The sequence below is a fragment of the Brachyistius frenatus genome, unplaced genomic scaffold (genome assembly GCF_029030835.1).
Source record: "Brachyistius frenatus isolate BFR_SWC_R1_liver_20210118 unplaced genomic scaffold, ASM2903083v1 Contig_3, whole genome shotgun sequence".
In the NCBI taxonomy this organism is placed as follows: domain Eukaryota; kingdom Metazoa; phylum Chordata; class Actinopteri; family Embiotocidae; genus Brachyistius; species Brachyistius frenatus.
The window spans coordinates 10315540-10327966 of record NW_027210602.1 but is presented as its reverse complement, the minus strand read 5'-3'; the positions used below and the strand labels follow the sequence as shown (position 1 = coordinate 10327966).

The 12427-nt window shown below is 41.1% G+C and overlaps 1 protein-coding gene across 1 annotated transcript; it reads left to right on the top strand.

Moving 5' to 3' along the window:
- Nucleotides 1-1987: 1987 nt before the first annotated feature.
- On the top strand, nucleotides 1988-10062 carry spp1 (secreted phosphoprotein 1). The gene is made up of 8 exons (XM_069707361.1): nucleotides 1988-2039; nucleotides 6132-6203; nucleotides 6329-6370; nucleotides 6462-6536; nucleotides 7328-7396; nucleotides 7535-7720; nucleotides 7984-8328; nucleotides 8817-10062. Exons 2-8 carry the CDS (start codon nucleotides 6150-6152, stop codon nucleotides 9237-9239), a joined length of 1194 nt encoding a protein of 397 aa, XP_069563462.1. The 5' UTR covers nucleotides 1988-2039; nucleotides 6132-6149; the 3' UTR covers nucleotides 9240-10062.
- The last annotated feature ends 2365 nt before the right edge of the window (nucleotides 10063-12427 follow it).

Genomic DNA, 12427 nt, shown 5'->3' with positions numbered 1-12427 from the left:
ATCTTAACATTCAAAATAAATTCTTTCATCATGTATTTGTTAATGGCATTACAATTAGGTCTTATTCTGACTGATTACACCATTAGGGAAATATAATCACAAAGAAAAGACTTATGGATTTGTTAAATGTTTGGGAAAACAATGAGGTCTTAAATCCTTTTCCTTCTAACCTGGCAGTGTGTCCAGCAGCATGGCTGATGGAGGAATCAACTGAAGCATGTCCTTTTTTCTTTTCTTGTTTAAAATTTACATTATTAGCATGTTAGCATTGTTTCACTTAGAGAGTGCTTTAGCCTGCTGATATTAGCATTTAGTTTGAAACACCCCTGTTCCTAAATTTAGCTGTTACCATGGCTGAAATCTCAGTCATGTACTCTTTGTTTTGGGCTAATAATATAATGCCATGTCAGCACACTGAATTCAGAAGGTGAACATGTTATTTGTTGGTTTAACGGTTTGTTTGTGATGGACAACAGTAGCCTATATGGTATTGTGAAAGTCTGCTCTAAAATAATTGGATTCTGGGAAAGCTGCAAATGAATTGCCCTTCTAGGGATTAATTTCTTAATGGGAATCACATGACCTGAACTCTGTTGTGTTCTATAGTGTAGGCCCGAAGAGGAGCCGATGTTAACTTCTCTATTTGTTTAAATATGGTGTTATAGTGACAGATGTTTTCAGGCCCTCAGGAACAGCGCCAGGCTGTGCTGCGATTTTGGCCTAACAGCACAGTTATGATCTGATGCACCCTGGCCAAATGAGCCAGTGATCTATATGGTCCAGTAACATTTGAAAAATCTTGAGGGAATGTTCGCTCTTCATGGGTTGAGAAGGACACATACAGTATGCACATATTGAGCAGGCACAAAATGCGGACGCGTGTAGAACATCTGAGTACCTCATGAAGGAAGCTCGGAAAACTGTTCTGCACCTCTGAGCAGTTTCACTTGAATAAAAGAGGTACCATCTTGTACACTGGTATCCAGTTCTCCTTAGTGCATTGATGGACGCTCCTTCTTGATCTTTGTCTGGCTTTCCGTTGATTTTTGATTGATGACCTTTGACCTCCTGTCAGTGGATGCTGTGATCGGTTGTAGTCTGGGGAGTTGATGTTTTCTGTTTCTAGTGTTGATTCAGTTTAATTTTGTTACCGTTCTGAAAAACAACAATGATGTTGGTAATGTCAAAATAACTTAGATATTTTCTAATTCCTTAGTCCAGTAAGTTTCTTTCTCTCTTCTCTATCCTCCTTTAAATCTGTTCTTGTTGAAACGTAGAAAGTTAAAAATACACACGAAGAGAGAGAGAGAGAGTATAGAAAAAAAACATCCCCTTTTGTTTGACAGTTTGAGACAAATCAGTCTGGTGCTGCAGACAAATTCTCAATTGTCCAGAAAGTCCTCAGTCAGATGATTTTCTTCTGTCTGTGAGGAAGCTGAATCACTGCCATACCACCTACCACTATATACTGCTGTTTTTTTCCTCAGAGCATGTCACTACTTGTCCTTAAATTAACTTTATACACCATGAGCATGAGTGTGTGTGTGACAGAAAGAGGCACAAAAAAGTGCATGCTTATGTCTAGGCTGTAAATGTCTGTGTGTCTATCCATGTATTTGTCTTTGCATTGTGTGTGTGTGTGTGTGTGTGTGTGTGTGTGTGTGTGTGTGTGTGTGTGTGTGTGTGTGTGTGTGTGTGTGTGTGTGTGTGTGTGTGTGTGTGTGTGTGTGTGTGTGTGTGTGTGTTTGTATTTGCCCCCACACCACCAACCACAGGAAGAGTGGGAGAGAGAGAGAGAGAGAGAGGAGAGGTGGACCACGTAGCGGTTAACCTCATGACATCACAAGCGCTGAGATGATTGGCTGACGCCAGAGGCTGGAAGGTTTATAAGCCAACCAGAAGCCTCTCATTCAGCAGAAGCATCACCGAGCAGTGAACAACATCCAGGGAAACCCAGGAGATAAACTGAAGACGAAGCCAGTCTGTGTGTTTCTGCTGCAGCCGCTGAACTCCTGAAGCTTCTTCCAACTGCAAACAAGGTCAGAATGTTTTAATGACAGAAGGAAGATTATGTTTACTGTGTAAAGTGCTCAGCTGGTGTTTATCTGCAGCCCAAGTGGTGTGATTAGAGATGGGAATTCAGGTTAAGGTTTATACAAGCTGCTGGAAGTGTTTTTTTTTTTTTTTATCCTGGAGAAAGCAGTTTTCATAAACATACAGTGTGAAAAGCTGAAATGCATTTGTTCCTTTCATGTACCATATGACTGAAAGTATATGGACACCTCTTTTTGGTCTGGGGTTATTTATCTTGTTTTGGGTTTGACCCCCATTATTGTATGGAATCTTAATGATACAGAATACACTGATATTTTAGACAGTGGTTTGTTTGCTAAGAACACTTTCCTGTTTGAATATCATAATGCGTTCATGAAAAAAATGAGGTCTGTAAAGACATGGTTTTTCCAGTTTTGACCTCATACTCTCTAACACCAACTGTACACCTCATCTCTTCACTGACATCAGTGTCGCACCCTGCTAATGTTCTTGTAACAATGTGAGAGAAAATCTCTGCAGCCATGTTTCAAAATCTCACAGAAAGCCTGAAACCAAAAGAGTAGAGGATGTTTGAGCAGCAGATTAAAGCCTGCGGGTTTTGGAATGACATATCTAATTAGCACATTACAGCTTCATCAGACTGATTTTTACACACCCTTGTAAAACATTATCAGAAGTTAAAAGACAGTGTTTAGCAAACTCACATTAAACCCACAGGAAGGTTTGGTTATCCGCTGTAAAAGCTCTGCAGTTTATTGCAGTCAATTATGAGTTCTTTATTAAGACTTCACAGCCATGATGTCAGCCTGAGATCGGTCAGAGGTGAAGCTGGAGTGGCTGTGTGTGATTGGCTAACTAGTGCCACAGTCACACCAGGGCAGGCAGAGGAAGCTGTGGGCAGTAGGAAACTAACCTCTGGATTATGTGTCACATCACCAACTAAACACACACACACACACACACACACACACACACACACACACACACACACACACACACACACACACACACACACACACACACACCGATGAACTCTCAGGTCAGTCAAGGGTCTTTTTCGTAGTTTTAGTCCAGCAGGGATTTAAAGTTAAAATAAGTTCTGAATCAAAACTTGAAGCAAAAGACTTTCTCTTTGCCTCTGATAGATTTTCTGCCTTCTGTTCCTCACTAGAAACAAACTGGGTGAGCACTAAGCACATATGAGCCCTGTTCAGTCTGTAAATAACAACATAACAGATGTTTCGAGGCTAACAGTGAAAGTCTGTAACTGCATTTGAGGTCTTTTCTTGACAGTAACTATCAAATATGTTTTTCTATTCAGTTTAGGCAGTTTGAATGCCTTGAACAAAAACTCAATATCAGAGTGAAATGTTGTGTTTGACCTGCAAGTTCGAGACCTCTGGTATTCTTTAAAACAAGAGCCAGGACGATCCTTGCTTGTGACCTTTGTTGGCAATATCTCCCATCTGTAGGTTTCCTGCCTCTATCTCTAATATGAAGCACATGAGTTTTGAGTAAGGTGAGGATGCTTTCAAACAATGTTATGGGCACTTTCAACTGGATTCAAATGAAGTGCTGTTTAAGACGAAAAATCAGAATCAAAATATTTTGTGTAAGCATCGTTTGCCTTTAAAGCAGCAAGCTCTCCTGTGTTTTAAGGTGATTAGCAGGGATTTTTTTTTTATTTTTTTTTTTTTTTTAAAGCATCTTGGAGAGCTTCTATGGTCCTGGGTGATGGATAAGAATTTTAAAATATCAAGAGCAAAGTGCAGAAATAGTTAAAAAAAAAAAAAAAAAAAAAAAAACCCACTGAGTGCTTCCCAAGGGGCTAGTTTGTCTTTGAGGTGCTAGTAGTGCTAGCCTTTTTAGCAACAAAGTTTGAAGAAAACTCCACTGGTTGTTTGCAACCTCACAGTCAGGACAAGACTCCAGGAAATCAGTGTTCCCAGTCAAGTCTGGCACATAGCATCCAATAAAACCACAATGTTATTTTTGCACTTTGCTTTTTGTTCAGAGAAAGAAAATAGATATAGCATGTTTATTATTGAGCTTGGGAAATGCTGGGTTTGTAACATTTTCCCTGTGATTCCACTTTATATGTTAAGGTAAGTTAATCACCTGGCGGTTTTAGCTTCATAGTTAGCATACAAATATAAGATCTAAACTCAGCAAGAAAGAAACTAAGCTAATCCAAACTCTGACCCTAACCAGACCAGACAAAAATGTCCTCGGTTTCAAGGTCTGAAACTGGGTCCTCACAAAGAAAGACAGACAAGAACACACACACACACACACACACACACACACACACACACACACACACACACACACACACACACACACACACACACACACACACACACACACACACACACACACACACACACACACACACACACACACACACACACACACACACACACACACACACACACACACACACACACACACACACACACACACACACACACAATGCATGCTACTTGTGATGTTGTTTTAACTCACAAAGAAAGACAGACAAGAACACACACACACACACACACACACACACACACACACACACACACACACACACACACACACACACACACACACACACACACACACACACACACACACACACACACACACACACACACACACAATTACAATGCATGCTACTTGTGATGTTGTTTTAACTCCAAAACGCAGTAGTCACTTAGACCAGTCCTCACAAAGATAGACTTACAAAAACACACATACGGGTACAGTCTTATGGGCGTCTATAATGTTTTGGCTGCGCTGTGGCTTTCCAGTTATAACCTAGTGAATTACACAGTATAGGAAGAGTCCATCATTAAAGATAGAAGCAGGATCTCAGGCTGCTCCTCCCACAGCACACACACAAAGTAAAGCTTGTTATTGAAAACCAGGCGCAAAGAGAAACAAATAGTATTATATTTTTTAATCTACTGTTAGCAAGGTTTTAAACCGGTACTGAAAAGAGAGGTTAAAAGTTAATCTACTCAACAAATCATGTCATTAGACCAAAACCAACAATGAACAGATCACACTAACACAATTAGTCACACTGCAGCAGCGCATGTTCTTCCATTACCATAAACAGTTTATTTTGGCTCAACCACAAATAATACAAAATGCTGCTGGGAATCCTCACTTCCTCATCCTCATTTATGTCATAGGAACCAATAATTTTGGGTTGAAAAGGGAAGGAAACAGGGTAGGAAGCATTGTAGGAAAATGAGAAAGTATTTAGAGACAGACATATTGTTGGTGGAATTTGTGGATGATATGAAAAACAGAATGAGGTCACGATGTCCGTCAAAAGTCATTTTTTTGGGTTCTTGTTTAGCAATTTCCACATCCTAATTGTGTTTCTGTAATATGTTAGTTGAAAAATCCTGAAACAAGACAATAATGTCTTTTATCAGAGGGCATCTGTTTGCAGAAGAAAAACTCATTAAACCAGGATTATTGCTGTAAAGTTTAGACTGTTCATACTTCCTCAGAGAGTCTATTGCATGATAGATGGAAACGTCAGCAAGACTCAGACAGTAGTAACTCTAAACAATGTTGGTTTTCTCCCTTGAATCTTTTCAGCCAAACGCCCACAAACTAATTTCATCTCTGTTTGAATCATACCTGTTATTTTCTCACATCTTTTGGACCAGAATCAGCCAGAAACCTCCTGCCTCATAGTTCAAGAAACCATGCTTCAGAACGATGTGATTTTCTCGCTCTGATGACAGAGTAAATGTTTTACTTTATCGAAACAGAGTCTACAAGGACACATAACTGCCCTTTTTGGTCTGTAATTAAGGCCCTAATGACTTCCTGGGTCATGTGACCATGCAGCCTCCATTTTTAGGAAGGAATGTGGGTGAGAGACTTGCTGAGCTCCTTTTCAGTTTGACATGTCATTGTGTTTCCTGTAAGTTACGGCCTTCCAAAGAGTACTTTGGTGCCAGGCAGGATCTCTGTATGGTGATTAAGCTGTATTGTTTTTTTTGTGTCATATGATAATGTTTTATTGTGTGACTTCAACCTGCATGTTTCTGGTTTTTTCCGCCATCCAGGGACCAAACTGTGACACAATGAAAGTGGCTGTTGTTTTTGTTCTGCTCTTCGCCACAGTCCTCTGTCGGCCGGTGAGTCATCGTTCTCCATCCAGTCATAACTAGGACGAGATACAATTTGCTGAACTAAAACCATTTCATGTTATGTTACCTTTTTGGTATATGTTTCAACTGATGTTGTTATCTTTACGTTTAAGGCGAGAAAAGCTTCCGACAGTTCGGAGAGCTCTGAAGAAGTGGTGAGTATCTGGAGAGAGGGTGAGGTGAGGGTTAAAGGGAATGTCAGGGAGAGAGACAGCGAGACCTTCATGATGTTTGTCTTGTTCACAGGTGAAACGACCAGCAGCTCCAGCCCTCACAAAACAGGCGCTAGTGGCTTCTCAGGCTCGTGCTGCACCAGTGCAGGTAAAACAAAAAAAGTTTTGTCATTTTATCAATTTATTGATTTGTTTTGATGCTATGCGGTTTGGTTCAATCTGCTCTCCTCTCCTCTTCATGTTTCAATGTTATTTAATCTTCTTTTTCTCTCCTCTGTTTACCTTTCTAATCTCCTCTCTTGGCTCTTTTCTGTATTTCCTCCTTGCAGTCATGGTTTTCCTTTCGTTCTCATCTTGTTCACTACAGGGAATTAAACACTGCCTTTAGTTATTGCCTGCAGGTGTCTCATAAATATAAACAAGGTGCCTGAGGTATAGGCACCAAAACTACTTTGTTAGGTTAAACAAAAGAGGATGGTTTGGGAACGTGATTTTAATGTTATGTAGGCAACTCACTTTCATTTCTGAAAAATATTCCAAGTTGACTTTTGCTTTCTTACAGACTCAAAAACTGGTCAAGGTTTTGACACTTATTGCCTCAAAGTTTTTGAGACAGTAAGACAGTCGTGTTTTCTTCCAACCACCTCCCAACCTCAACCCCACTCAGACTTTGTCACTGCTTTTTCTCCATCTTATGACCTCCTTCTTCGACCCAGGTGCCGCCCTCCAGTAGCACTTTGGGTGTATCTCTCTTACGCCAATGGCTTTGTCAAAATAGCAGTATTGGACGCCTTGTGACTGAGAACTCGTACCAGTGAGCAACTGCCCCTGGTCCCCTGAACCATAAGAACCCCTAAAAGCCCAGGTTTACAGTACGCCAAGGGGATTTATTTTCAAAAACAAATGTAATCAAATGTATTGAACTCTCGGATGTTGCAGAATGCTGTGGCTGCTGCTCCTGCTACTGCCGGGTCAGACGAGAGCACAGAAAGTTCGGACGAGGAAGAGGTGAGTCGTCGAATCAACAATTCAAATCAAATCAGTCATGATTTATCAGGACTGTTAAGCTTGTTAAATAGAGTATTGTGTCTGCAGATTACAGTTCTGGGGGAACTTTTCTAATTTTGAGTTGCATTGATTTTTCAGCAGGCGGCAGCCGAGGCTCCAGTAGAGGTGAAATCTGACAGCTTGGACACAGATATAGCCTCAGATATAGCCTCAGATACAGCCTCAGATACAGCCTCAGATACAGCCTCAGATACAGCCTCAGTCAACAGCAAGGACAGTGAAGACACTGATGATGACGACAATGATGATGAAGCAGAGGAGAGTGTGAGTAAAAACATGCCGGTGCCTTTTCATTTGTTAATCACATTCAGTTTTGAATAATTTAGTTTATTAGTTTCTTATTTTTTCTGGTTACTTTAACTTTATCCAGTTATTTTTCACTCGCACTTTGTGCCAATCAAAATGTATTTACACTGTAAATGTTTGTGAAACGCAAAGTCAGCCAGTAGGATTGCCAGACACAACAATAACGAAAATTGGTAGGAATTCTCCATCTGACAGCTCTCTTCTAATTTATGTGTTTCCAGGAAACTGAGGAGGAAGAAGATGACTCGAGCAACAGCTCAGAGTCGGGTGAGTCCTCCTCCCCTGCTCCTCCTACCATCATCCCCGTGGTCATCACAGAGGAGCCCGTGGCTGAAACCACCGCAGAGCCCATCGTGCCGACCATCGTCACCGACGCTGATGCAGCCCGCGGCGACAGTCTGGGTGGCTACCCCAGCGACTACAAGTCCATCATCTATGAGGAGGAGAAATCCTACCACAAGATTCCCGGTCCCTACAAGTCCTACGAGTTTGTCGGCACAGGAAAAAAGACAGCCTACGACATGGCCGACGGCAATGAGGTGGACAAGTCACTGAAAGTGTACAAGGTAAAGGTCAGTTCTGTGTTTTCTTAGAAAGTCTTAGAAATACAATCTGCTGTAGGATATAAGCCCATTAAACTGTCCAGTAATTGTAAGGTTATGCCTTCCTTCCATCACACTCAGGGACTGTATGTAAACGTGGACAGAGCTTCTGAGTCTTACAAGTGAGGCCAATGCAAAAGTGCCATAAAGTGCAATAGGGCTGCGAGTCATTTCAGTACCTTTACTTAGACTTCCCTCTCACTTCAGCTGATACATTTGCTCTAGCTGCCACCTCAACTTTCAGTATTTCTGTTTAAAATGACACTTTACGGTTTTTCAGTGCTTTAGTTATAGGAGCAAATCATTCTTTTGAGAGTTCAAACATCAGCTACAGTTTCCAAATGTTGTAACTTCTATTTTACCTTTTTTTCCTCCATTTCACTTTAATATGTACCGTTGACATACACGCATATAAAGAAAACTAATCCTTCTATTTCCCCTCTGACCTCCAGGCTCTTCAGGTCCACTCTGACCTCCTGGAGGAGGACACCAGCACCCCGGAGGTGGAGAGCCAGGGACTGGATGCCTCTTCGGGTACATCTCAGGACCAGGACATCAGCCCCCGCCAGGCCTCCCTTCCAGAGGAGGAGGAGAGCGCTAGCACCAGTGAATCCACCACCAGCGAGAGTGAAAGCAGCAGCACACCAGAGGAAGAGGAGGAGGAGGAAGACAGCGCCAGCACCAACAGCGACAGCGCCAGCGCCAGCCAGGAGTCCGAGGATGAGGAGAGCAAGAGCAGCGAGGAGGCTACAGCCACGCCCGGAGCTGCCGACAGCGACTCAGATGAGAGTGACAGTCCTGAGAGTGACTCAGACGAGGAGGGGGCGGGACCTGACGCCGTCACTGACATGCCAGTGGTCATCACTGCCAAATAAGCCCACCCACCCAGGAAATGGAGTGAATGGTGGTGTCAGAGTCACATAAAGAGCGCACCGGCATCCATGTGCTAACCCCACTCACGAGCCATTTTCCACTGTATGGTCAAACAGGGACAACCAAGACTTAACTATTATTGTGTTGAGACAGTATTCCTGTGGTTGTTTGTGCATGTTTTTGAAAGCAGAGATGTGTTTCTCTGCGTTTTATTTAAATAAACCAATAACTCCTGCATCTTGTGGTCTAGTTGTCCTGGTAAATGCCATGTTTGATCGTGCAGGGGAAAAGAGGTTAATGTAACTCTGTAGGATGTTGAGAATGATGACTGCTACCTGCAACAGGAGGTTGACTGACCTCATGACCTTTGCCCCCTCCAATTTCCCCGCCGTTACTGCGGCGCACAAGGTCAAAACTGAAAAAACAACAAAGAAACAGTCCACAGTCCTGATAGCTACACCAGCACAACACTGCATATAATCATTAATAACTGCAATATGCAAACCTGTTGTTTTTTTGTTTCTGAAATGAAGACAGAAAAGTGCAGTTTATTAAAATACTTGTAATCATTTGAGCATAATAAAACTTAAACTTGACATTAAGCCATATGTTTGCTGCCAGTGTGGCTTAGCTTCCTTGCTCGCTAATATGACATTTTGCTGGTGTAGATAAATGGATGTAAACAAAGAGAAACTCATCCAGTCCAGGGTACAATCAGGTGTAGATGCAGTACGCACATACACACAACACAGTCCTGTTTATTTGCACAGTTCCTGCCTACACTACATGTTGTTTGTCCCATGTTGTTTACTGTAATGTATCATATTGTACCATTTCTAAAATATGAATAAAGTTCTTTTTCATAAAAAAAAAGATGCTGGTTGTTTCTGTTTGTTTTACATTTGTGAGAAGTTACATGGCAGTCAGTGTGGCACAAGAGAGTCATAAAAGGGGGGTCGAAATAAATTACATTGAACCAAAGTAGAGACTGTAAGCGACCGCAAATTGTTCTAGAAAATTTATTTTTTAAGAAATGTTTTGGGACATTTTCCAAAATAATCGCCAAAAATCAGTGCCATTCATGTCTGTGTGACCAGGAGGCCATTAGCCTAGCTTAGCATAAAGACAGGAAGCATGTGGGAAAGACCTGGCTCGTGTTAAAAAATACCAATGTATATCAATGCATCTAAACTCAGTGATAAACATGTTTTTGTCGACCTGTAAAATGAACCGTAACTGTAGTGTAGTACTTAATGGAGAACAGTTCAACCACCACCATTAGCTGCACACTCACATAGCTGTTAAAAGAAAACCAATAAACCAGTAAAGAACTGCTAAATTCATTTTGAAAGTACTTCCTTTTATATTTTACTCCATAGTTTATTTTCCATATAAATTCTAACCGAGCACAATGTTAGTTTTGACTTTGCTTTGCAACCTGTTGGGAATAGATACTGTATGTGTGAAGCCAGACAGCAACACCATTATCAGTTTACAGTCTAATCAGTACTGAAAGTCATATTAGATTTTAGTACGATTGTGGTTTATATCAAAGCCCCCTGAATGTGTCAAGTCAGATCCCCTGGTCGTGTGATTTCAGGGCAGAAATGTTTTCTTTACAACTGGCGAGATGAGAGTGAGGAGAATTACCTAGTTTATGTCTAGACTTCATCTCCTCATCTATTTATGTGCTCCTGTCAAACAATGTACAGACACATAAACTGAGTTCAGGCTGATTACAGGCTTCACGTCGTCAGTGCCCCCAGACTGCAGCAGGGAAGCCCCTCAGGCGGAGAGACGAGACAGGTAAACATGTCTTGTTAACGGATGGTGTTCCTGTCACAACTTTAAGAAATGTTTAGAGTCACAATAAATACAGGCACCTTAATGTGTGTTTCAATTCATGTGTTATATTAATGTGGTCTGTAATAATTATTAATGAGGACAATTTTACTATTTAGCTATACTTCTAAAAATACTTGGATTATCAAGTTGCAATAAATTGTGTGTTTTATGTTCATTCGTGTGCAGACAGATTATATCTTTATTTATAATCCCTCATGAGGAAGTAAAGACACACTGTAAAAGTTGTCATTATCTTGAGGGAAAATTCAAAGGCAGCGAAAATGTGCATCTGTGGGAGTCTGGTGGTGCAAAACAATGTAGATTATCAAGAATACAACGGTGGTTCTTCATGTGTTTTTTTAGTGGAGCCATAGACGATTGCAATTGATTTAAAACATATTCATAATTCTCTCAACCAGATTACCTGCTTTTTGAAAATTGTTAGCATGGCTTTCTTTCTCCCTGATTTTAGAAAATTTCTGAATGAATAAAACAGCGCCCCCTGACCAGTCAGTCAATAAACATACCAACACTCCAGTCTTTCCTGGGTTCTCCCATATTTGAAGGGCATCTCTGTTTTTCTTTTTCTCCTCAGGTAATTTCCCTCAAAGATAATTTGTATAATCATCACACAAGGATCCATAAATTCTGCATGCTCGTCTGAAGTTGGCAGATCATCTGTGAAACACAATACACACACACACAATCCATACAGTATTTACAATTTAAACCCAAATACTACTCCAATTTGGCAACCCACAACCCACCTCAAACAGCGGGGGTGCAGCTGCTCTCCGTGCAGACAGGCAGGCAGTCGCCAGCGGTTTGTTACCCCAATGGAGGCTGTGTGCTGGGTAAGGGAGATATTCTGTCATTTCTAACTTTTTCTCTAAGTGATCATTCAACATTTAAATATAGCAAAAATCATAGATCAGCTTTTGTCTGTGAAATATGGGTATGGTGACGCTGCGGCTATAATATCTGAATTTTAACAGTGCAGAGCACCATCTTGGAAGTGACTGCTGGTTAACATGTAGATTTAATGCGCTGCGCTTAAATCACAGTTTAATAGTCGTCTTGTTGTCTGACAACAGAAACAGAAAAATATGTAAATGAGATCAACTTAACTAGGAAACCGGCAGTACAGTACTTTCAGTACCGTGAGCTCACTCATGCACTGTTGTCATGACTTAACTATTTGAACTCCAAGTATACCGCACACGACTTCCCGTGAAGTCCATTTGAAATCAGCATTTGTGAAAGCTCCAAGTTCACGAGTTTTGATGTTTTTGCTGACATTTTTAGAAATGGCTGAAGACAGACGTTACTTTTTTTTGTGTGCATA

Bases quoted from the DNA above. Each gene is read 5' to 3' on its own strand.
- spp1 (XM_069707361.1), top strand. From the start codon at position 6,150: ATGAAAGTGGCTGTTGTTTTTGTTCTGCTCTTCGCCACAGTCCTCTGT. The intron at 7,397-7,534 runs GTGAGTCGTCGA...TTGATTTTTCAG, and splicing joins AAAGTTCGGACGAGGAAGAG to CAGGCGGCAGCCGAGGCTCC. The intron at 7,721-7,983 runs GTGAGTAAAAAC...ATGTGTTTCCAG, and splicing joins ATGATGAAGCAGAGGAGAGT to GAAACTGAGGAGGAAGAAGA.